General features: G+C 34.4%; 1 protein-coding gene across 7 annotated transcripts; it reads right to left on the bottom strand.

Moving 5' to 3' along the window:
* Positions 1 to 289: 289 nt before the first annotated feature.
* LOC106879098 (uncharacterized) lies at positions 290 to 26,466 on the bottom strand. Of its 7 annotated transcripts, XM_089338078.1 has the most exons (12): positions 26,011 to 26,458; positions 24,411 to 24,462; positions 24,024 to 24,121; positions 21,912 to 22,069; positions 20,159 to 20,312; positions 15,835 to 15,918; positions 12,471 to 13,105; positions 8,800 to 8,836; positions 6,247 to 6,456; positions 4,949 to 5,115; positions 4,232 to 4,380; positions 290 to 2,870 (listed from the first exon to the last, which is right to left on the bottom strand). In XM_089338078.1, the coding sequence occupies exons 3-12, from the start codon at positions 24,024 to 24,026 to the stop codon at positions 2,668 to 2,670; spliced, it is 1,800 nt and encodes a 599-aa protein (XP_089194204.1). In that variant the 5' UTR covers positions 24,027 to 24,121; positions 24,411 to 24,462; positions 26,011 to 26,458; the 3' UTR covers positions 290 to 2,667. The 7 variants fall into 7 exon arrangements, with proteins under 7 accessions (XP_089194204.1, XP_089194203.1, XP_089194207.1 ...); XM_089338077.1 differs by lacking the exon at positions 24,411 to 24,462 and having other exon boundaries at positions 26,011 to 26,466; XM_089338081.1 differs by lacking the exon at positions 21,912 to 22,069.
* Positions 26,467 to 27,646: the final 1,180 nt, after the last annotated feature.

Raw genomic sequence — 27,646 nt, forward strand, 5'->3', positions numbered from 1 at the left:
AAAAATATATGTTATTTTAAGCAAATATTTATGTATAAATTTCATAAGCGCTTATAAGGGGGTCCCTAAGGTAAAGCCTGAAATATAAAGGGGCCCGCAAGTCAAAAAGTTTGAAAACCCCTGCTATAGAAGATACAAACAAATCTTCAATAAAAAGAGCAAAGATTGGGATGATGATATGAAAATATGTTTAATCTTGAGAAAACTGGCAGCAGGAGAACATGAACATTACAGCAATTATGCTCCTGAAAAAACCTTCTGACATAAACTTTAAAAGATACAATAATCATATTGTGTAAAATTTTTATTGAGGGAAGCTTATTGTTCAATATACATTGGAAATGTTTGTGCCTAGAAAAGAACAACAAGGATGACTACATCACATATGCTTGCAGAGTTAACAGGGAATATGAAAAGTTCACATGTATAAATATATAAATTTCTACCAGATCAGTTACCCAGGCAGAGTCAGTCAATCCCATTGTTCTGTCGAACATGTCCAGCCTATCCTTTCTCAACCAGTACTTTCCTTCAAATTTAATAACTGACTTTCTAGCAGCTAATATTACATATACTTCTTCTTGAATTAGCTCAGAGTTTTCATTGAATATTTAAATGCTTTGTTGAGGAGGATGGAGTTAACAGAGGCATAGAAGCTGGATATATCCAACTGTATGAATTTAATTTTCTTTGCTATAATACTGTCAAACCAATCGATTACCTCATACGAACTGGACCAGAGATTTAGTTTTATCATGTTCCTAAGTGTAGGTATATATTTATCAATAATGTGTTTGCTTATTCTACCTAAGTCAAACTTCGAAGGGCATATTAGCCTAATAGATGGGTTAGTGTTAACTAACAAAAAACTAACTCCACTCAGTTCTTTGAGACTGGTCAAAGCTTCTTGAGACCCCGAAGAAGCTGAACTGATAATAGTGACAGGTTGCATCTGCAACTGTTAGTAGTCCAGGCAGTAGAAACATGTGTAGGTTATTGTGATATGTTGTATAAAATTGTAAAATAAGAGAAAATAAATTTTGAGGATGAACAAGTCTCCATACTCTTTATAATTATTGCACCAGCATGACCGCAGCCACTTGGCTGAAACACATACATAAATACATAAATACATAAATAAATATATATATATATATATAATTTTAGAGAAAAGAACCAAAGTTCATGAACTCATCCATGAAAATCCACAGTCACATATAGAAAACATTAATAAATGCACGATAAATAAGTATAATAAAATACAAAGTAAAAATCATAAAATAATGATAATAAAACGACTACACGTGTTTCATAACCAAGTTTTCAAATAGAAAATAAAATATATTCAAATCGATTAAATCGATCGAAAATCAATTCTGTTCAAAAATATAGCTAATCTTGAGGTCAAAATAAAACAATTATAATAATAAAAGGAATGTATATATCAACCAACAATAAATAACAAATGAATGTATATAAAAATACTTATTACATTAAGACAGAAAATGTTAAACAATAATATTAAAAAGAAATTTAATACTGATCATATCAAAATTTATAAACGTGACATTATTAATTTTACGTTTATTAGAATATAAACTAACAGAAATATTAAATGCAAATCTTATCTTAACGAATTTTTCATTTAAAATACAATTTAAACGAAGTTTAGGTTAAACTAAAATTATAAACGTAAAATAAATAACTTTAATTTTAATATAAATTAACAAAAAATTAACTTATATAAATTAATTTATATAAAAATAATTATATCACCATTAAATAAAAGAAAAAAAAAAAGAAAATACCTTTAACAAAATTATTGAAAAGAAATACAAAATTTATCTAATCGAATCTTTAGTTTGAATAAAATTTTATATGTTGTACTATTAACTTAACCTTAATTATAATATTAACTAATAATCAAAGAAATTATATAAAAAAAACTACTTATTTATCCCATAAATCAAAAAGAAATATTAAACATTATTGGAGAAAATGCAACACTAATTTAATCGAAGTTTTGGTTTAAACTAAAATGATAAACTTTATACTATTAACTTAGTTTTAAATAAGGTATCGGCTAACATTAAAATATCCATTGAATTAATATAAAAATACATATTTTTCCAATCAATGATAGAAAATCATTTAACAATATTAACGAAGATAAAAGCAATACTTATCTCAATGATGCTAGAGTTTAAACTAAAAATTATAGATGTTAAACTAATAACTAAGTGTTTATTAGAGACATAAACACATACACACACATGTATATATACTCACATATATATATATATATACATACTTGTGTATATAAGATTGACCAGTGACCGGTCTGTCAAAATGCTAGAAGAAGCTCACTTAAAAATTTTTTAAGTGAGCTTCTTCTAGCATTTTGACAGACTGATCACTGGTCAATGTTATATACACAAGTACTATAATCTTTTTAGGATGTCCAAAAAATTTTTTTCAAGAGCCTTCTGATTCTTTTAATGTGCTAGTTTCCTGGTATTAAATTGATATTAATTAATATCGAATTTTTACCATATTATGTTAATTATATACATATGTAGATACTTATACAAAAACATGTTTGTTAATTCTGTTAATTGACAAGGTAGAAAGTGGGTGGAAAAGCTGAGAGATGAAGCAAGGAGCTGATCAATGTATGATAATCTTTTTCATAATATGTTTCCTACACATATGACAGTCATCAAGTACTTCACCACATTTTTTACAAGTGGTATGGCCACAATCAAAGACCATATCCCGACGACGCTCCATACATATTAGGCACATTTCATCACTGAGTTGTTTGTTGTTGAACTCCTGAGGTGAATTTACGGTTTTAAATTCAGACCCATCTGAAATGATAAATATACAAATTTTACATTATGATATTAATCAGAGGCACATCTAAAGTAATAAATATTCTATTATAACACGGTATAATATTAATTTGTAACCCATCTGAATTGATAAATAAACAATTTTATGCGAGTATATTTAGTTAAAAAATTAAGAAAATGGGTAATTTGAGAGAAAATTGCAGTTAAGAAATTCTCGTCTTCCTCATCACCATTTGACGTCCACTTTCCATGCTGGCATGGGTTGGACAGTTTGACATGGAGTTGGCTAGCAGGAAGCTGTCCGGATTCCAACTGTCTGTTGTGGCATGGTTTCTATGGCTGGAATCCCTTCCTCATACCAACCACACTTAAAAGAGTGTACTGGGTGCTTTTTACATGCCACCAGTATGGGTGCAAGTATACAGCACTAACACGGGTGCATTAACATGGCACTGGCACAGGGGCATTAACACAGCACTGGGCACAGGTGCTTTTAAGTAACACTGGCACCTAAAAGGACAAGCCTGTATGTGTGGGAGACAGCAATTTTGCTTAGCTTGACGTATCTCATCAAGTACAGCAAATCACCACATCTCCCAGTTCCTTGTCATTTTCTCAGTGAGGTCCAACATCCGAACATCCTTTCTCACCATTCTGTCCCACATCTTCCTGGGTCCACCCCTTCCACAAGTACCCTCCACAATTAGAGCTCAGCACTTCTTTATGCAGCTGTCCTCATCCATATGCATCACATAACCAAACCAGCACAGTCTTCTCTCTTGCACAGATTGCTTCTGGTTCAATTCTGCCAACTTTCAGATTTTAAGTAGTCTAAATTAAAGCTTTCTTCCATCAAAATTTCATCTTAATTTATATATAATTAATAACACTTACTACTCCAAGAACAAGGCCTGAAATTTTGTGGGACAGGGCTAATTGCTGAAGTGGTAAATAATTTATCAATCCTGAAAGGACGAAAGACAAAATTGACCTCAATGGAATTTGAACTCAGAACATAAAAACAGAAGAAATGCCACTAAGCATTTTGTCCAGTGTGCTAAAGATTTTGCCAGCTTGCTGCCTTAAACATCAACTTAATAATGACAAAGTGATTTTACTAAATACTTCATTACTTTCAAAATTTACTGAAACAGAGGCATTGTATTTCAACAGAAGCGTTGTAACAAAAGGATTAAAAATGACATACATTATACATGTGAAATTCTGATAAGAACATAATCAACTAAGTTTATTACTCTTCCTGTTAGCAAAATCCAGAGAAATGATTGGATATGAAATATCCCACTTTGAATCAAAACAAATGCATCAATCAACATCATCTAATGAGACAGACAAACCATCAAATATCTACTTACCAAACCTAGTTTTGCTAATCACAGTCTGTTTGCATCGATTACATTTTTTAATCTCTATCTTAGAGCAACATTCTTCACATACTATCCTATGTCTGCAGGGGTGGAATTTTATAGAGACCAGATTATCTCCACATATAAAACACTCATACCTGTAAAAGAAACACACATAGACTCACCAATAAAATCATCTGACAAATATTTCATTAAATGTAAATGTAGAAAGAATATTTTTTATAATGTTAGCATTATGCTATCATTTGAAGAGAAAATTTTTTAATATTATTAACCCTTTGGAGACATAGCTATCTGATGCACATTTTAAAACAAGACAGAATTATAAGATACAAAAACAATATCTGAATCTAATAAACCCAGAAAAATGTATATATTCTCAAATATATTGGTTCCTTTTCTTTACAGTGCAAAACAACAGATTGACAGATCAGCCTAGTAATGGTGTTAAGAAATATTTTCTTTCAAAACACACATGCACACATGTTCACACAGAGTTAATTATCCATGTGCAACTAAAAATAAAACATGGAGATCATATGAATATGAAGAGATTCTACAGTAATAATCCATTAAAATAATGAAACAGCTTGATCACTTAATAATCCTAGCTTAAACCCGGGCAACGCTGGGCTATACTGCTAGTAAAATATAAATTACAAAGCAACTTGTTTGTGTATTTAGCAATCATTAGGGAATACTTACAATTTTGCAAGATATAGTTCCAGTCTGTTTTTCAAATCCGAATTGTTAATGATGTCAAGTGGTGTGGTGTTGTTTTTGTTTTTATGATAGAAGTTTGCTCCTTGTTTTGCCAGATATACAGCTACAACTATACTGGATAATCTGTTTTCTTTGAGCTGATAGGAAATCTATAAATGATGAAATATATATTTATGTATACAAAGGAACAGCATGCTACCATGAAATTCTGTTTCCTGTTGTGGAAAACAGCAGCTGAATCGGTTATCATGTTTCAAACAGCTTACAAGGATGCTGCCTTGAGCAAAACACAAGTTTACAAGTGGTTTTCCCACTTTAGGAGTGGTCATTTGTTGCTTGAAGACCAACCCCATTCAGGGTGACCACAAACCTCTGAAATGAATGGAAACATCACAAAAATTCATGAACTGATCTTGGAGGACCATTACCAAACAATTGATGAACTTGATATGACTGGTGTATCCTGAAGCTACTGCCAACAAATTTTGAGCAAGGAATTGTGAATGAAATGAGTTACAGCAAAATTTGTGCTTCACTTGCTCACTGTTATAAGATACAAATATTGAAAACAGATTTCCAAAAGATAATTTTGAGTAAAGTAAACAGTTACAATATTACTGACAAATATAAAATGTCAGTATTGAAAACAAACATTAAATAATGATGATGGCAATGATGCCTGGATAGATTAGTGTTATATTGGCTATACATCATCATCATCATCATCATCGTTTAACGTCCGCTTTCCATGCTAGCATGGGTTGGACGATACAATTTAACTAAAACACATTTATACAACTGCCTTGATAAAATCAACTACCATAACAAGGGAAATAGTTAAGGAACTGTATTGTATATGAAATACAACAAAATGATGACAAAAGATTACTAAAAGAGAATACATTCAAAACTAAATACCCATAACATACGAACTTCCCCCAAGTTCCAGGTCTTCCCACTCAACCTTTGTTCAGTGAAGTTGTTTAGATCTAAACTTGATTGGTGGCGTTACTTACTCTCCTATAATGTTGCTACAAATTTTGATGTAAACGTTTTCTACTGGATCAAATCTCAATATTTTTATGTAAAATATAGCTAGGGACCAGTCCTCTTCAAAAATGTTAGCAGTTTTCCATTTGGTTAAGAACTGAATTAGCGGCAAGCTCTGAAAGATGCTGCATGAGAGTAAATTGCGGCCTTAAGAATATTATTCAACTACTACTGTAGTTGAATGATATGTCTCACATAAAAAAAAAAATTAAAAAAATTCTGAAACTTACCTCATCTAAAATTTCAAGATGTTCACTTTCAGAGTGAAACATTTTCTCCCTCAATGCAACATGCAAACAATTGTCACCATCTTTATTTATAGCGTCGACATCTGCTCCTTTTAATAATAACATCTGAGTGATTCCAAGGTTACCCTTAGAAATGGCCTGGAGGAATGGTGTCTGATTATGAGTGTTACAAATATCAAATTTCACTTCAGCCTTTGTGGAAATGAAAATAAAAAGTAAAAAATATCAATGTATCATGAGTGTTTTTACTGGATATTTGATCAGACTGTTACTGTGGATTTGATGTGGTCAATAAAACAAACCATTCATAGGTTCCTCTGTAAGATGGTATGGATGTACATTAGAGACATGATAAATCTATGAAAATGACAAAAACAGGTTGTTTCAGGACAATCTACTTTTATCCCTTGCTATATACCTAACTCACAGTAAGTTATAGACTATTTGAGCTAGAAAGAACACTTAATTAACAGATGAAATCCATTGAAGAAGAATCATATGTCCAATGTATACTTTTGATGTTGCTATATCACTAAATGGTCCATAAAATTGCTGTGTTGGTTAGAGTCAATGTTAAAATGATATCTACTTGGATGTTATATATTCGACTGTTTAATACATTTAATATATAAATTTGCGTGTTTAATATACATTGAACCGCAAAAGAAATGCGAGACATGTGTAACTGTGAAATATGCTTTAATTTCATTATGTCAGAGATAAATTTTGATAAACCTGATAAAGTCAATTTCTTGGATGCACTTAGACCATAGACTATGGGTTGTTGTCATGTGTTCTGGTAGTGCGCGGTTCACAAAAGCCATTGGCACCTGTACCCACACCCTGAGGAAAGCTGCCTCCAGTTCTGCACGAGTTGTTGGCATTGGGAATACCTGGTTCAGCCATCTCTGGATTTCATCTCACAGGTGTTCAACTGGGTTCAAATCTGGGCTGAGAGCTGACCTTGACATGGTTCAGATGTTGTAGTGATGTAGGAAGTCCATGGTGACCCTGACTGTGTGGGAGGGAGCATTGTCCTGCTGGAACACGTGGCTATGGTAACATGCAAAGAAGGGCATGATGTGAGGTCTTAGGATGTGGTCAACGTAGTGCTGTGCTGTGATGCCATTCCCTCTGTCTGCACCAACATTTTGGAACAGTTCTCTGATTTAGGCCTATAGTACCCCAAACCATGATGTTTTGGCCACCCTGAATCTCCCTCCATGACACATGCATCTCTGCAGCATTCACTCCTCCTATACCACACCCTCACTCTGCCGTCCGAGGTGGAAATGCAGTATCAGCTCTCGTCAGAGAAGACTATCAACCTCCATTGTTGATGCCACCAATGTTGGTGCTGTGTAGCCCACTGTAGTTGTGCCTGATGGTGTCGGGCGGTGAGGACAGGCCCTTGAGCAGGTTGACGGCAACACAGGTTGTTGGTAACCAGCCAACGTCATACCACGTCATTACTGATGGGTCGCTGTCAAGTGCCAATGGTCTTGCGAGCTGTCATGCTGGCCAGTCTGAAGAGATCATGGAGATGTTGCAGGTGGATGAAGCGGTTCTGCCTGGGTGTGTTCACCTGGGGGCGCCCTCTGCTGGCACGGTATGCAGTGCTATTGGTGTTGTATCGCTGTTGCAGGCAATAGATGGTACTGACATGAACATTGTAAGTTTTTGCAACAACTAGGGCACGCTGCCCTGCTTGCAATCAGCCCATAACTTGTTCTCTCTGTGCTGCTGACAATAGGGTCATACCTGATGCGTCCAAATTACGAATGCCAGGAACATGGTTCAAGTTGATTTCTATACCCATAACCTTCACAAGATGCACGTGCATTTCGGTTTTCATGATAATTATTTGTGACTGCCACCCATGGCATTCAACATATCTGCGTTTTGGCATCTCATTTCAGGGATAGTTGAAAGGTTACCTGCAATTTGGGTCTCAGCCATAAAGCAGCATGTCTTGGAATATTTACACTTACATCCCAAGAAATAAATTTTCAGAATCTTCTATATAAAAATGCAATTTTTTCAAATTTCATTTCTTTTGCAGTTCAGTGTATAGGAGTGTTAATATATTTGATATATATTGCTGTGTTAATACATTTAAAAAAAGTGTGATTAATATTTCTGATATACACTAACACAAAATAATGTAATACATTTTCATTAATTTGAAAGAGATCTTGTATATGTGTTGTATCATGAGACCATTAACGATGGAACTGTTGACATGATTAGTATTTTGACTGGCTATTGTCGCCACCACCAACACACTCAACATGACTGCTATCATCATCATCATCATCATCAGTGTCATGATCATCATATTCCTCTAAAGACACAAGACTTAACATTTTAGTAGGTGGTGTATAGTCAATGAAATCAACCCCAGTATTTCACTGGTACTCTGATGATGATGATGATGATGATGATGATGATGATGATGATGATGATGATGATAATATTAAACAGAATGATGAGATCAATAGAATACTACACTGTGAAAAATATATGTTAACTAACCTGGGAGAGTATCAGTTTCACCACATCATAGTGTTGCCTGAAATTATAAAAGGGAAAATAAAAATAATACAAACATCACAAAGATTGAATTAATCAATAATTAGATCTTCAATTAAGGAAAACAAATGTAAGTACAGGTGTAATGAGACCCTGACTGAGATTTGAACCATAGATCTGATTTTCCTTGTCAAGAACTATGAACTGATATATTTTCATAAAAGGAAAAGTGCTGTCGTAAAAGTTAATACGGCTTGACCAATCAGCACTGGCTGACTTTTTGTAGCTGAGGTGACAATTTTCAAAAGAAGCATGCAAGTTTTACTGCTAAACTGAAGAATGTAGAGAGAGCTGCTAAGCCTTCCAGGGGAATTTACATTGCTTGTCTAACAAAATTGTTTTCTCTCTCCTCTTTCATTTCTAAGTAACAAACTTACACCAAGGTGGAGGAAAGCTAACCTTTACTTGTAGCGTCCAGTAACACATACAAATTATATGCAGTGATTAATTTCCTTGTATTATCTTCATTAATTTCCTTGTATTATTTTCATATCATCCTGCAGGTTATAGAAGATTCCTAACTGTTATGTTCACTGAATATTGATCCAGAAATTTATTGACTGTACATGAGTAAATATAACAATGCTCATTAATAAAATATTTAAAAATTAAAATTTTATTAAGATCATTGTCTACACCCTTTTTAACTTGTGAATGGCCAACAAAGAATATATGGCAAATAGCCACACTAAGTAGGTATTCCTAGCATAAAGGTGAAAACCTTGCAGTAATGTGAAGTTCCAGAAAACAAAATTTTCCCCATTTACTTGCCTGTTACACAGAAGTCAATGGACATGCAACCAATGGGAAAATAGCTTTTGTGTTATGGAACTCTACATTAGAGAAATTTTCAAGAGGAAGTGCAACATATCTACATGTGTGTGTATGTCTGTTTGTGTGTGTGTGTGTGTGTTTGTGCATACGGGGGTGGGGGCAGTTATATGAAGTTGTCTCCTTTGTTGCATATATATACATATATATGTATAAATGACATCCTCACCTGGTATGAATGTTTCTTTAAAACAAAAACTATAGCAACATAGAATTGCTTTTCCAGGTGTTCAGTCATTCTGCTTGTTTAATTAATATATCAGAAGAAAATGAAATGTTAGTACATACCACATATACTTACATAGCTCATGAGTGCATCAAAAAGATATCTGAAGTAATGTCAATGTTATACTAGCTGTGAAATCTGAACTAGAGTCGAATAAAGGGAAAAGACATAAATAATTTGAGAGAGGGAGAAGTAACAGTCAATATTATCACTGTAACAGCCTGAATCTTACAGACAGGGAGATGGTAAGATCATGAAATATTTCAAATGTAAACCTATCAAACGTTTTACCAGAGACAGTAATATCATGTTAATATATTTGTGGAGTCTGATAAGTTATTTATTACACACTGAAGCAATCTATGAAGATATGCTGATCTATAACTGATAAACAGATGGTTACTCCTGTGAAAAAAACCTTGGTACATTAAATGGTACAAATAAAGCCTTAGTTAAGATTAGTAAATCTGATGAACATTGCTTCAATGGTAATAGGAGAGACAATTGAGTTTAGTAAAATTGTCAATTTTCTAGTAAATATAGGTGTTAGAGTTCATACTGAAGCTGATATTGTGAAAACTAATTGACTTTTTTTCTAAGTAGTAGCTCTATGAAAAATGGTGTTGGCCTTTAAAAATAGTTATAGTTGGATTTTGAATGCAGACTGAAAACTACATCAACTGGTCACTGTTGTCTGACTTTAATTAACACGTAAGATTACAATATTACAAAAATTGTAAAAAAAATTTTAATTAGAGCTCCAGAGCAGAGAACAGAAATAAGGCTGCAAAATTCAAGGACAGGAAGAAATGTCATAAAATATTTTGTCCAACAAGGGAACAATTCTGTTGGCTTGCTATCATACTACTACTACTACTACTACTACTGTTGTTGTTGTTGGCACTCCGTCGCTTACGACGTCGAGGGTTCCAGTTGATCTGATCAACGGAACAGCCTGCTCGTGAAATTAACGTGCAAGTGGCTGAGCACTCCACAGACACGTGTACTCTTAATGTAGTTCTCGGGGATATTCAGCGTGACACACAGTGTGACAAGGCTGGCCCTTTGAAATACAGGCACAACAGAAACAGGAAGTAAGAGTGAGAGAAAGTTGTGGTGAAAGAGTACAGCAGGGTTCGCCACCATCCCCTGCCGGAGCCTCGTGGAGCTTTCGCTCAATAAACACTCACAACGCCCGGTCTGGGAATTGAAACCGCGATCCTATGACCACGAGTCCGCTGCCCTAACCACTGGGCCATTGCACCTCCACACTACTACTACTACTACTACTACTGCTACAACCTACCACCAATATCACAACCACCACTAATAATAATGGTTTCAAATTTTGGCATATGGCCAGTAATTTTAAGAGAGGAGTTTAGTTGATTACATTAACTCCAATGCTCAACTGGTGTCAACCCCAAAAGGATGAAAGGCAAAGTCAACCTCAGCAGAATTTGAACTTAGAAATGTAAAGGGCTGGAAGAAATACAACTAAACATTTTGGCCAATGTCCTGATGATTCTGCCAGCTCACCACTATGATGATAATGATGATGATGGTGATAATTTATTTCTTTATTGGCCAAAGGGTTGCACACAAAACAAAAAGGATGATACAAACGAAAGGACAGTGGGAATTTACATAAAACATGTGCAAACAATAACAATTAACAATAAAATACTCCAATAGGGGAGAGTATCACCAAGGGGCGACTAAAGAACCCTACCAATCTCATAACACCCTGGTCACCAGGTGAATTATAATAACTGCTCCTCTCTCCACTGTAAATTCCAGCTTACAGGCACAGGCTTAGAGTAGGTCCCTTTATCTGTGCCATTCTTGCTATATTTAAACTACCTGTCTTCAGCTCTTTCAGTCACATCCAGTACAGAAACTCTTTCACCATAGCCACCAGACAGAAAATCTGCTTGCCCTTCCCACCCAAAGGAAAGTGGAAAGCTAATCTTAACAATAACAATAGCAACAACAACAACAACAATGGTTTCCAATTTTGACACAAGGCCAGCAATTTTAGAGGGAAGGAGTTTAGTCAATTACATCAACTCAAGTACTTGACTGGTACTTTATTTTACTGACCTTGAAATAATGAAAGGCAACTGACTTCAGTGAAACTTGAACTTTGAACAATAAAAATCATAATTTCTAGCTTAGACACAAGAATAGGATAAAAATAGGGCACAGCTTACTGAATTAACCCCTTAACTTTACTGGAATAAATTATACTAACCCCTTAAAATGACAATTCCTAGTTGGAATTTGACTTGAAACAATGTGACAACAGTTAATACTCTTAAGCATTTAATTCTGAAGGTGACTGTTCCAGGGATTGGTAACGGTGATGACAACGATGATGATAATGATGGCAGTGGTAGTGATGATGATGATGGTGATTTCTTAATGAAGTAGATTTAAGAGTGAGGCCCCATAGTGGAATGATGGCATTAAGTGATTTGTTAAAGATTAAAATTTTGGCAAAACAGAAAAATAAAAGAGAACCAGATGCAAATATTCTGGATTATTCTTGACTTACTGTAGAACTGCACAATGTAGAGATGTTTCGTTATATTTATCCTTCATATTAATGTCAGCTCCAGACTGTATTAACAGCTTTGCTATATCAATAAATCCTTTATTGCAGGTTGTGTGGAGTGCTGTATAACCGGTAGTGTTGACCATATTAACATCAGATTTGGAATCAATTAACAACTTTATTATCTCAGTAGATTCATTATCACAGGCTATGTGAAGTGCTGTGTAACCATGGCGGTTGACAATATTAGCATCAGCATTAAACTTTACTAACAACTTTACTACTTCAACAATTTTTTTACTGCAAGCTATGTGAAGAGCTGTGTCACCACTGGTACTGACCTTATTAATGTCAGATTTGGACTGTATTAACAAGGGTATTATATCAGCAAATCCTCTATCGCAGGCTATGTGAAGTGCTGTGAAACCATTCTTACTGACAACATTGCTGTCTTGTCCAGACTGTAAAATCAACTTTACTGAGTTAATGTGCCCAATACAACATGCCAGATGAAGAGCTGTGTCATAACCCACCTCTACCACACAAAACTTCAGTAACAACTTGACTATGTCAAAATTATTACTATGACAGGCAAGATCCAAAAGGTTTGTAACATTACCATATTGTTCATTAATCTGAAAAAAGATGTATATATTAAGATATAGTTATATTATTTGCCTATACACATGTATGTATTCATATGTGTATATATATATATATATATATATATATATATATATATATATATATATATATATATATATATATATGTATATATATAAGAATTTAAGGAATGGAGAAAACGCATGTTATAATTGCATACTTTATTCCTACATATGTTTCAAAGGATTACAACCTGTGTGATCCATAATCGGTCATAATGTCTTACGTTTAAGATTATTCCCATGCTTTCCCTGATGAGAAGGTTACAATTTTAATATCAAAGATCCCTATGGATCACACAGGTTGTAATCCTTTGAAACATATGTAGGAATAAAGTATGCAATTATAACATGCGTTTTCTCCATTCCTTAAATTCTTAAATATACTCAAATACCCAAAATTTCAAGGAGTTCCTGCCTTAAAAACAGGAACTAAACCACAGTTATTTTGTGTTCTTTGCTACATTGGTTTCTATTAACCCATTTATTCTATCAGAAGAATTTTTATTCATTAAGATAGAAGAAATACACATAATTATATATATATATATATATATATATATATATATATATATATATATAAATAAATATATATATATATGTACATATATATACATACATGCATATATACATGCTCACACAAAACAAATGACAGAGATGGAACATGGAATATCTAAAGGTTCAGTATGTTCCTAGTAGTACGCTGATAAAGCACATTCACTGTCTATGGTTACCTGACATCATCCATGGTAATTACTCAATTGTAGCTGGATCTATCTCAGGAAATCCTCAGTGTATGTTGAGTATAAAACAAATGATGGAATACATGGGAAACTTTATTGCTCAAAGAACAACCAATGCACAGTGTGTAGAAACGGCCATTGTGAGAAATAAAGTTTCCCCATGTATTCCATTTTCTGTCTCCATCATTTGTTTTATACTCAACATACACTGAGAATTTCTTGAGACAGATCCAGCTACAATTGAGTAATTACCATGGATGATGTCAGGTAACCATAGACAGTGAACATGCTTTATCAGTGTATTACTAGGAACATACTGAACATTTAAATATTTACTAATATATATATCTATAATTATTATTTAATAAACACAATATATGTTTTTATGTGCCATTATTAGTTTCATGTGCTGAGAACATGCCAAACATTGTTTTATAGCATGTCTGGTGTCCCGGCACGATCCTCATACACTGTCCACAAGGCATAACAAAACTAAAAATGGGACATGAGAACAGGTGAGAAAGAGGTATACATAAAAACCAGAAAATGAGAAATTAATCAGAAAGAAACAAAAGGGTAATAAGAGTTATTTTCCTTAGACCATAAATTATAAAGCTAGAAAAGTGGCTTAGAGCCTATGGTACAGTTATTCAATCTGGTTGGGGAGGCACTTTCTAATTCTTCAACAGGAACTTAGGCATATGCTTACAACCACTGAAAAATTCAGATCTAGAGTTCAGCAGTGAGTGTTCTTAGATCTGTAAAGGAGCCGAGTTCTTAGATCTGTAAAGGAGCCGAGTTCTTTCAACTGAAAGGGGGGCACAGGCTGAGTGAAAATCGTACAGGTGTTAATCTGAAAATTTAACAATCTTTTTTAAAAGACTTTTACTTACTAACATTTTTTTTATTTAGTGTGTGTGTGTGTTGCCCATATATATATATATATATATGCACTTAAGACATAGATTATGCCTCCAAACAAGAGAGCTTGCTGGGGAAAGAAAGCAACCGGTTTAAAAAGACAGCAACAGACTGCAACAATTCACCACATTCCAGAAGCTACTTTGAACATAATGCAAAATGGTGCATCATCATCTACTGCCTAATCTGATAGAATTCTGGCAGAACTGTGTAGCAACAGATCACCAGCAATTGCTTCATCAGAAATTACCGTCCTACCTCCTGCGAAAAGGAATTACCCTGCTATGTATAATCAAGGCAGCGCAAAAAGTTGTTTTGCACAAGCATTTGTATAGCCAATTAGACAGATGAAATTTACGTACACTTAATAATGTTACATAAAACAGCCTTCAGACTTTCCCTATTAATTTCGTCTTGAATTATGAACATATTTACATCATAAGGGTTTTTTCATTGTAAGGCTTTCTTTTTTAGTTGATTTTCACCTAGCAAGACTTATCGTAGATGGCGTAATAAGTCACACCCGGACAACGTCGGGTTATACTGCTAGTATGTATATATATGTCTGTGTTTGTCCCCCCCACCAACATCGGTTGACAACCGATGGTGGTATATTTACGTCCCCGTAACTTAGCGGTTCAGCAAAAGAGACCGATAGAATAAGTACTAGGCTTACAGAGAATAAGTCCTGGGGTCGATTTGCTCGACTAAAGGCGGTGCTCCAGCATGGCCGCAGTCAAATGACTGAAACAAGTAAAATAGTAAAAGAGTATATATGTGTGTATGTGTGTGTGTGTGTGTGTGTGTGTGTGTGTGTGTGTGTGTGTATGTGTGTGTGTGTGTGTGTGTGTGTGTGTGTGTGTGTGTGTGTGTGTGTAAGGAAATTAAGACAAGGTAGAAAATGCTAAAATAATTTTATCATGAAGAACATTTTTGTACTGGTTTCAGTCACTGCAACTTTTTCAACTTAGAGTAAAGTATGAAAAACAATTAAATTGTGGAAAAATTAAATGAAATGTTTTTTAAAAAAATATTTACACAGTATTCTTCATTTTCTTCTTCTTTTTCTTCTTCAGTAGAAAAGGCATAGGTAGAAACTCCATAAGATGTGCCTAGTGCAAGCTATGGACACAAATAACAGGATATATATATATTTATACATATATACATATATATATATATATCATCATCATCATCATCGTTGTTTAACGTCCGCTTTCCATTGGACAATTTGACTGAGGACTGGTGGACCAGGTGGCTACACCAGGATCCAATCTGATTTGGCAGAGTTTCTACAGCTGGATGCCCTTCCTAACGCCAACAACTCAGAGAGTGTAGTGGGTGCTTTTACATGCCACCGGCACGAAGGCCAGTCAGGCGGTACTGGCAATGGCCACGCTCAAAATGGTGTATTTTACGTGCCACCTGCACAGGAGCAATGATCCTGCACAAGTTCCAGGAAGGCGATGCTGGGCAAAGGTGCCATTGACGGTTTCGCTTTCGCTTGCCACAATAAGTCTTCGCAAGCTGAGTTTCGTTTCCAATGAAGGAGACAACGTTAGCATGGGTGCCAGTCATATATATATATATATATATATATATATATATATGCTAACTACCTACAAACAACAGTCAGTTTGCAAGCATCCTCCATAACTTTCTACTACAGAATGTTAGGGTTAGAGTTCAAACAATAGCTTAAGATACCATCAAAGAATTCCTTGTTGGCAGAATAAATAGATTTGTTGGCAAAAACGTGTAGAGTCTAACATTTATTTTGGTTCACAAAATATATTCTGAATGAAAATACAGTTATATAAATTTAGTTATCTTTCACATACACACACACACACACACACGCACACACACACACACACACACATATTGTTTGGTGCACGATTACTGCGGCTTATTTTTCAACAAATTTTATTCAACAAAAACAACAACAACGTTTAACAAAAACATCTTTAAATGACGGTCTGTCTACCAAGCAAATGAGAAGCAGTAATTGAAGTAGATGGTGAATATGCTCCAGAATAATCATTTAAAGATGTTTTGGCTACACGTTGCTATTGTTTTTGGTGAATAAAATTTGTTGCAAAAAAAAAAAGCCGCAACAACCATGCACCAACCCAATATGCGTGTACGCGCGCGTGTGTGTGTGTGTAAGATTAAAGTCAATTATGAATTAAAAGCAGCACTGATCATGTAAACATTATCAATCACACACAGCCCTCATATAACTGAAAAGTTAATAGAGATTAAAGGGTTTCTCACATCCTTCACAGTGGGTTTTTGGATCAGCATACAAATGTTCGATCCTGTGAGTATCAAAAATGCTGGCCCGTCGTATGATTCGATGGACCTGAAATACTATATATATATATATATATATATATACAAGGGTTGGACAAAATAATGGAAACACCTAGCATCATAAATTTGAAATATCTATAAAACCATCAAAAGCTTGTTTATTTTTAATTTTTTATTTATTTATTATTAGTGTTGCTTAATATGTTTTGCTAAAATTGCTGTTCTTTTTTTCTTTTCAGACATCATCAGAAGAAAGTAATTAAAATATATATATGTATATATATATATATATATATATATATATATATATATATATATATATATATATGTAACTCTACTATATATATATATATATATATATATATATATATATATATATATATATATATATATATATATATATATATATATATATATATATATATATATATATATGTAACTCTACTATATATATGTATATATATATATGTAACTCTACTATATATATATATATATATATATATAACTCTATTATATATATATATATATATATGAAACTCTACTCTCTCCAGCACTACCGCGAGTGGTACATCATTTGCACGATGTGAAGAATATACCACTAGCATTGCCCAAACAACCTCAACATTAGCTTCAAAATTCATCCAAAGCTAGGACCATGGGCCATACGTCCCCTACCCAATTCAGGATCACAACGCATAAATACACTGCAAAACAATTTCTTTTCCTCAACAGGCCCTACCCTATTTAACACTGTCCCAAAACAGATCAAAGAGGAAAAGGATCCCATCACCTTTAAATGGAATCTGGACAAATTTCTTCAAGGATTACCAGATAAGCCTGGTGCAGCTTTCTGGCTCTCCAGTCCTCAGTCAAACCGTCCAACCCATGCCAGCATGGAAAGCGAACGTTAAACAATGATGATGACGATGATGATAAAATAAGGTACATAGTAATCACATATACAAAAATTCACATACTTCCCTTGTACACACGCATATACTCACACAGACTTAAAAACGAAAGGCAATGAATGACAAGAAAAATCATATTTTTAGCAGCCATTTATGCAAAATCTGTATGTGATAGACAAAAACAAAAATCATATTTCAAGTCAGTATAAAAAATGATTCCGAATCACATATAAGTAAACAATTATCATTTATTTCATTTACAATTGCAGACTTGTGTAATCATAGATATATATAATCATGGGTGCGTGCATGCATGTGTGTGTAAAACTTTTAAATATTTTTTCTAAGCCAAAACAAATTCAATTTATAAATATTAATAATACAGGTTGATGGTTAGTACTATTTCTTGGAACATTGTTGCTGAAGTGCTACAAATGTTTCTTGCAGATGCCTATGGAGAAAAGGAGGTGAGACATATATATATAGTGCATATATATATATAAATATATAAAGGATAAAGAGAGCAATGGTAAGGTTGGAAATATATTTTATGGATAGAGTCTTACAGCTGTTTCTGTAGTGCATATATATATATATATATATATATATATATATATATATATATATTTGTTTTGCAAGATTTTTGATGTGAAATCGTGTGTTGAAACAGATGTTGTTGTACTTGTACAAAATGGCTGATAGTTAGCAAGGTGAGACACACATAAGAAAGAAGAAAGCAAAGGACCACTGATGAGGTCACAGAAGTGTGACGAAAGAACTCTGGCCGAAATAGGATTAATGTAATATAATGTAATATAAAGCTGAAGCAAATTAACACCAAATATACAGTGCGTGTGTTTTTATTAGCTAAACTAGTAATATGACCATCCCCAAGTACAACAACATATATATATATATATATATATATAAATGGAGTTAAATGCAGGTATTATTCTAATTCTTTTACTTCCGATACATGTTTTGAAGATATCACTGGTATTATTCCAAAGGAATAAAATGGCGTAAAACAATATAATTGTCTCTTCAGGAAAATGAACTTTGATTACACCATTTTTCACTATAGTGTTACAGAGATAATATGGCTGCTCAACTGGAAAAGTACACCAAGGGAAAACAGAGATCAGTGCTCTGATTTCTCTGGTCTGAAGGTGTGTCAATGGCTGAAATTTATTGTAGGTTTTCAGTACCATATGGGGACAATGATCTACCATGTAGAAGTGTATATCAGTAGACCGAGGAGTTTAAAAATGGCCAGCCAAGTGTGATGCATCAACTCACACCACTCAAGAGTCAACAAGCTCAAGAGAATGTCTGGCAAACTGACAAGTGACTATCAATGAAGTGGCATGTCCTCTACAAATTAGTCATGGTTCTGCATACAAAATAATCCATGACAAGCTTCGTTGCCATAAAGTCTGTGTGAGATAGGTGCCAAAGGAGCTTACTAAAGTGCATACCTGCAAGTGTGTGGAGACCTGTCAATGCTTATTCAACAACTACAACAATGAAGGTGAAGCTTTTTGTAGGGAGAATAGTTACAGGAAATGTGATCTGGATCCCATCACCTTAAGACAGATTCCAAAAGCAGAGTGTAGAGTGGAAACACTCTGAATCACCAAGGAAAAGAAATTCAGGACTAAACTTTATGTAGAAAAAGTGATACAAACTATTTTTGGGGATGCAAAAGGGTCTATACTAGAATATGACCTGGAAAAGTGGTCTACAGTCACCTGTGTAGGCTACAGTGAAATACTGGCCAACAAACTGAAACCAGCAATTCACACTAAACGCAAAGGTCTATTATCAAAGCAAATGTTATTGATGCATGACAATGCACACCCACACACAGCCGTGCAGACCATTGAAACCCTTGAAAAATTCAAAGTTGCTAGATCACCCTGAATAAGAATGCAGGGTTAAGCAAGTTCATTTGCCTTGTCAAGGGTACAGCAACCTTTATAGTGATGGTACCTGGAAACAATGTGCTCATTAAAGTGTTTTATGTTAGGAGGTATGAGTTTCTCAGAGCTGTTGCAATCAGTCAACCCATTCAATGCATGCCAGCAGAGAAAGTAGACATATGAGGATGATGATGATAATATATATTGACTCACCTTAACACTGTCTCCTGCAGCTTCAAGTAACGGCTTAACCAGATTTATATAGTTCTTAATAATGGCCAGATGTAGTGGACTATGACCTTCATTATTTTGTGTATTGACATTAGCCCCATAGTCCAGCATTAACCTCATCACCTCAAGATGGTTGCTGAAAGTTGCAGAAATTGTAAAAATATATAAATCACAGACAATGAGATTAAATAAATTGTTACAGGATTCTATAGTGTGCAACAATGGTTTCCCACCAAAGGATCCAAAGGCTGCAGGAAGGAGGGAAGATCCTCCGGATAAAGCAGAACTACATGTTCCCGTAGCACAAAGGAGAAAAAAAGAAGAAGAATGGGACATTGCTGGCAGTTAGTAGTACACTGCCGGCATGTCCTGAAACCTTGTCGGTGGGAATTGTGCCACCGACGGAGGAAACTGTGGCCCCCTCCCATTGTGATTAGTATGTATGTGCGTGTGAGCTTTTTATTATCAATGTGTTGGTTAACATTTTCAGAAAATATTTTGCTTCTGCAAACTGTAGTGAAAATCCTTTTCTACAGATTAGATATGCCCCAAGCATATTTGACTGATCTAAATGTTTGTTTTATTTTCCACCCATGCATGTATGTTGCCACAAAATACCTGGAGAACAAGAGAAACAGTGACGTTCTTGTAATCCCAAGCTGCAACCGCCTGTGTAGGCTATGTCATGTTTCTGTGGAAGACATCACGCATGTGATTAGCAGCTGTCCTAAAATGTCGTCACAGTACTACCTCCCTCTGTGGCACTATGTTATTGCTAAGGCAATATACAATGCCATCCACAAAAAAGACTGTCCTGAAATAAACTTTAAAAATCCCTCTGTTATGGAATACATTCATAAACACCAATTCAAGGAATACTAGTGGAATATTCCCATCAAATGGCTGTCAAATGTAAACATAACAGGCCGGACATTGTTGTTTGGGACAGAGGGACAAAGGTATGTACCAGCATAGAGGTCAGCTGCCTTGCAGATATAAATATCTCTTTGAAAATCAAAGGAAAAGAGGATATCTATGGACAACTGCTTCGAAACCCCCAGCTTCTATATCCAGACTATGAATTCATATTCATACCAATAATAATTAGAGCTCTAAGTTTTGAAAGTAAATGCTTAGAATCTAGATAAACTGGGATTTTCAGAAAGGGAAATCGACCAGCTAATTCGCACATTACAAGTGCAATCTGTGAGTTGAACAGTTAAAATATGCAAGACTTTTCTCAAGTCCCAAATGTGAATTTGTCTGTGTTAACTACATCCCAAAGATGGAGCCTTGTATCTTTGTTGGAAACCGGCTCCCTCCTCAGTGGAAGATTTATATTATCTAAAAAATAGGAGACATAATATATGAGTGGCCAAATGAGGGAAAAGGGTACTCAACACATTTAGTGAGAGTTACATGTATTGTTTGATTCAGTTTTAATGCTAATTCAAGTTTTGCAGGCCCCTAGGTGCATCCTGCTGCAGAAGCCATACCAAAGCTGACAGTAGAGCTAGGCACACTCCTCTGGCTTACCAGTTCCTGTCAAACCATTTGACTAGTGCCAGCATGGAAAATGATAATGGTGATAATGATGATGAATGTCTGTATTGGTGTGTCCTGTTGAATATATATACATATTCCTACTGTCATCTTTGCATATTTAATCTTTCTTTCACTTAAGCCAATTTTGAAACAACATAGATCTGGAGATCTTAAATACTTCTAAACTTACCCAAGCACAGCATAATGTAAAGGTGTAAGGCCTTTATCATCACCTGCATTTACATTCTCTTGAGCTCCATTTTCTATCAGCACTTTCACTATAGCTATGTCACCCAGTCGACATGCAATAGACAGGTAACTTAGACAACATGCATTGTTTTGATGAATCTGCAGAGATTAAAGTGAAAGCTTGTCAAAATTGCTAAGTAGGAGTGGGTGGAGAGGTGTGAGAAATAATGAAGAAAAATATTTAAAAAAAGATCAGAACAGTAGCAAATAAATTAGATATAAAGAGAAGGTATACAACAAAGGGAAAGAGAGAGGGGCAGAGCTTCCTTATAGAAAATGAAGCAATTGAACTTGTGAAAATTATAACTTCATAATGACCTGATCTTTCAAAAAAATTAGTGAGGCTATTTATTTAATTATGAAACTGATAATTAATGAGAATTCATAACTTCTCTTAAAATCAATGTAAGTAGGATAGTACAATTCAAGCAGACAATTTAGTTACAAATTAATTTTTTTTGTTATGAACACACACTCATTTGAAGTGATTTCTTCAACAATGAAATACAACTGTGATTACTATATTGAAACTGGAATCAGCCAGAATGTATTAAGAATGAATATATGTCTTATTCTGTTTCTTGTTCTTCACTGCACATATTGTGATTGATTTATTATCAGTTGATAGGTATCAGCATGTATCAGCAATTAGTTTGCTAGCTGAAATTATAGACAAGAGCCACAAATCATTTGTCCAGCATGGCTTTGCCTAAGGAGATATTTAGGTTGGTAGAATGCACTGTCATAGTGTTGAAATATATGTAAGACATCTTTCAGGATAGCAAAGAATGTAATAAATCTGAGAGAGCTGGGTCCAAACTGTAAGCTGGATGTGGAATCAGTTCAATTCCCTCAAATTCCTAGAGTTTATTCTAGCTCGTTCGATTGGTGTGAGGTCCTGCATTGTCTTGTTGCAGAAGAGCTCACTGTCTGTTAACAAATGCTAGGTATTTCTATCATAAAATGGCATACATCTTCCCCAGCTGTTTGGAGTATAGGTTAGTAACAATGGTTTGGCCATCTAGAACTCGTAGGGAATTATCCCTTCGTAAGTCCACTAGACAGAAAGCACCACTTTGTGTTCAAAATGCCCATGTTTGGTGGCAAGTTTCAGAAACTGGCCCTTTCTTAACTGCTGCTTATATATATTAGGATTGTGGAAAAATATCTCCCTCAGATTATTACTTGTTCTGATCTATGCCTCACTTCCTGTGTTTGTGATGCTTCATCAACCAAGAGGAGGTGGAAGCTTCATTGAAGGAGCTCTTTGCCTCAAAGGACAAGAACTGGCATCACCATGGGATCAAAGAACTGGCAGAAAGGTGGTTTCAGACAGTGCAATATGATGGCTTCTACTTTGAATGCTAGGCTGCTTTTGTTGTAACTTGACAAATAAAGTAAGTTACCAAAGTATTGCAAAACTTTTTACATAAAACAATACCTAATGACAATAATGATAAGAAGGAAGAAATGGAGAAGGAATTGAAGGAAATGGAAATATAATAGGCTAAAATAATGTGATTTGTTAAGAACTTTTAACATTCATCATCATTGCTTTTGTTATTCTTTTAACATCCAATTTACCATACTTGCTTGGCAAGACAGAATTTGATGAGGTAGATTTTCTATGGCTGGATGCTTTTTCTGTCAACAACCCTCACCTGTTTTGAAACACGGTAATATTTCCTGATAGCTGTATAGATCTACAAAGAAGAACCCATGTCAGCATGGACAATAGATATCAAAAGATGAAAGATAGGGAATGAAGGACACCACTTCAAATATGGTAAGATTCACTAACAACTATTTGTTTACAACTATTGTCCAGACACAAACATACACACATATATGCATACAAACGACAAACACACATACATATTGGGATGGGCGTCTTTCAGTTTCTGTCTACTAAATCCGCTCACAAGGATTTGATTGCTCTAGGGCTGTAGCAAAAAGACAATTGCCCAATGTTCCATGTGGTGAAAGTGAACCTGATCATAAAAATAAAATAATAAATAGATGCATTTGGGAAAACAATAAAAGAGCAGCTTACCATATTTGAATTTTGTGTAAAACATTGTTTAATCCATTCAATATCACCCTGAACAAGCTTACATAAAATCCCATTCTCTTTATGATAATTAGGACAACCTGGTTAGAGAAAGAAACAAAAATAAAGAATTGAAAGAAACTGATAAAATGAGCTCAACAACAATATGTAAAAACTGTAATGTTTTTACATTGTCCTAACATGAAACAACATAAACATTGAAAACTTCAGACTTTTTAAAGCAGCTCTTATTTGTAGTTGGATATTCTTCTTAATACTAAAAAAAAACAAAAAAACTAACCAAAGTATTGTGCCTGCAAGTCAGGCATGTTACTCTGCTTTCTACAGTCGGCCTGGTTACAATTAACTTTTGCATAGTGGAATACTCACTCAGTATTGCTGATCAGAGCAATGGAGACACTGTATGTCTTGAGCTGTGGATCTGTGAATTATAAATCAAGTAGGTTTAGACAGAATATTTTGAGCTATGGATCTAAAGAGCATAAGATATTCAATCAACTGCCGGCCTTCATGTTCTAGATCTGTTTGATGAGGACTTACCTATGGATACACAACTTGCTGGGAACGAATATGAAGAAAAAAAAAAAGCGTGCTCGCGAACGGGGGGGGGGGTCGGAACATTTACATCGTGAATGCCCAGAGTTCTCTCCCCACCCCGCCTTTCGCGAGAGCGCATGTTTTTTTTTTCATATTCGTTCAGAGCAAGTCGTTTTACATCTATTACACTATTTTTCTTTTGTTTCTTGGCTCCCATGAGGCGTCTCAGAACATTCACGATGTGAATGTTCCGAGTCCTCTCCCCACACCCCGTTCGCGAGCGCGCATTTTTTCTTCATATTCGTTCCTAGCGAGTTGTTTCACACTTATTAGACTACTTTTTTTTTTGTCAGTGGGTCAAACGCTTTAGTTTGACCTAAAATGCTTTGTATAGTTCCTCCTTTTCTCCTCTTTAGTGGTTAAAAACAAACAAACAAAAAATATTGACTAGCGATGCATAAACTTCGATTATGTTTTCTGCTTGAGGGTTAAGGTTAGGGTTAGGGTTAGGGACGGAATTCCCACCCTAACACACCCCGGTGAAAATCGTGCGGGTGTTAATCTGAAAATTTACCCAGAAATGTTTTGAAATTTTTGTCCGAATCATAATGTCCGTATTTTCTCGCATATTTTGAAAAAAGAAATTCTGAAAAAAGTTTAAAATGAAGGAAATGGGGGGGGGGGTAATTTAGAAATGTCGATTTTTGCCAATTTGTTTGCAGATTCGTATTCCCTGTAGCCGAAAAGAAGGGGGTTTGTGTCGAAAAATTTTTTTTTTTTTAAGGGTGGTTTGAGGGGAGGCGGAAGTCTTGCCAAGCCCTCCATGACACCTCATAGACCCTCTCCACCTTACATAATCCAGAGGCAAGATCCAGAGGACACTGTATCAAGTGCTAATGATTTGCAGGCTCAGGATTGTGGGATCGCTGTGATCTCAAGATATATATAAAACCATTATTACATATACTAGTGGAAAGCCCCGCCCCAAAACACCAACCATATAATTCCTAAAACCATTATTACATATACTAGTAGGAAGCCCCGCCCAAAAACACTAACCATATAATTCCTAAAACCATTATTACATATACTAGTAGGAAGCCCCGCCCAAAAACACTAACCATATAATTCCTAAAACCATTATTACATATACTAGTGGAAAGCCCCGCCCCAAAACACCAACCATATAATTCCTAAAACCATTATTACATATACTAGTAGGAAGCCCCGCCCAAAAACACTAACCATATAATTCCTAAAACCATTATTACATATACTAGTAGGAAGCCCCGCCCAAAAACACTAACCATATAATTCCTAAAACCATTATTACATATACTAGTAGAAAGCCGCGCCCAAAAACACTAACCATATAATTCCATTACTACATAAAAATGTAACCAAGTTTAAATTAAGAAAATTAACACGTTACCAAAGGGACTCATAATTAATTTTGTTGTTATGTCATCGGTGTAAGAATCTTCGAACCAGATTAGTTGGTAGTTCGCTCTCTGCAATATATATCGAGTGCAAAGCGCACTGAACAACAGCAGTATCGTCTGTTCTAAGGACACTCACGTTTAAATGGCGATAAATATTACTTCTCAGTATAATTATTACTGCCGTCTCAAATAGAGATTTTCTTAACGAGCGAGTTTATTGCATTACTTTTTTTTAATGCGCTAATTCGTTTTGTCTTTCTCTCAAGCTGTATCCGCCTAACTCACAAGTTATCGTGACAAATATTTAGAAAGTTTACATTTAAGTGAATCCTTCAAATTAGATATATTCAGGTAATTTAGGCAACACTTCCGCAAATTATCAAAAGTGAAACTATTTGTTCGGCAATTTTCGTAAATACTTTTTATAGCTTTAACTTTTTTTCAGCTGACCCGCTTACGTTTATGTATGTTTTGTATATGTATGTGTTTATGTGCATGTGTACCTGTGTGAAACGCATACATACGTAAATATACATACATGCACATAAACACATACATATACTTATATAACTTATATACACAAATATACACACACACACGCGCCCGCATGTCTTTTAGCATAAGCGATTAAGCTCTAAGAGATTAAAGAAAAAAAAAAAAGTTTTACGGAAATTGCCGAACAAATAACATCACTTTTCATGATCCTTTTCCGAAAGAATTCTGTAACTTTTCACGCTCAATCGATCTTTGAAATTCATTTATTCAAGAAAAATTTTTGAAAAATATTAAAAGAGTTTAAAAATTTGATAATGATTAGTCAATCAGAAATCAGGATTTGGAAGCTGGCATATATATATATATATATATATATATATATATATATATATATATATATATATATATATATATATATATATATATATATATATATATATACAAGAATAAGGGCAGAGAATCGTCAATTAATAATAGAATTAATAATTAACAATTTTGCCAAGTAGTTCAGTATGAAAAAAACCTTTATCGGTAAAACTATTTATTTTTGTTCTATGTGTGCCATAAATATCGCCATCCACTTTAGAGAAAAATTTGTAGTTTGGAATCAGTAGTTCTTTGACTGCTATTTCTAAATTTTCAGTATGTTGGAGAAGCAACTCAATTGCTAATCCCTGTATATTTATATATATATATATATATATATATATATATATATATATATATATATATATATATATATATATATATATATATATAGATAGATAGATAGATCACTAGCCACTAAACTTTTTTCTATTTTCTCTCCCTGTTTATTTCTGTCTTCCTTTCTGTCAAAGAGCGTAGGCTTGAAATATAAAATACTTTCTCACTTTCTGAGTGTTAAACTAATACACCTGTTTGATGTTTACACACCTGTCTTTGTCTTTTGTTTTGTTTTTTTTCCAAATTAGCTGTTTTTCCCGGTTTCACTCGGGCAGTGTGGTGGATTTGGTTAAAGGCTATTTCCTATGTATATTTTGAATAATAAAAAGAACTAAAAATAAAAAAAAACAAAAATTCCAAAAACAAAAAAAAGTAAGAACAACCCCAAAACAATACGATGCTAAGGATTTTGCGGGTCGATATTGT

Source organism: Octopus bimaculoides, chromosome 20 (genome assembly GCF_046866305.1).
Source record: "Octopus bimaculoides isolate indiv1 chromosome 20, ASM4686630v1, whole genome shotgun sequence".
Classification (NCBI taxonomy): domain Eukaryota; kingdom Metazoa; phylum Mollusca; class Cephalopoda; order Octopoda; family Octopodidae; genus Octopus; species Octopus bimaculoides.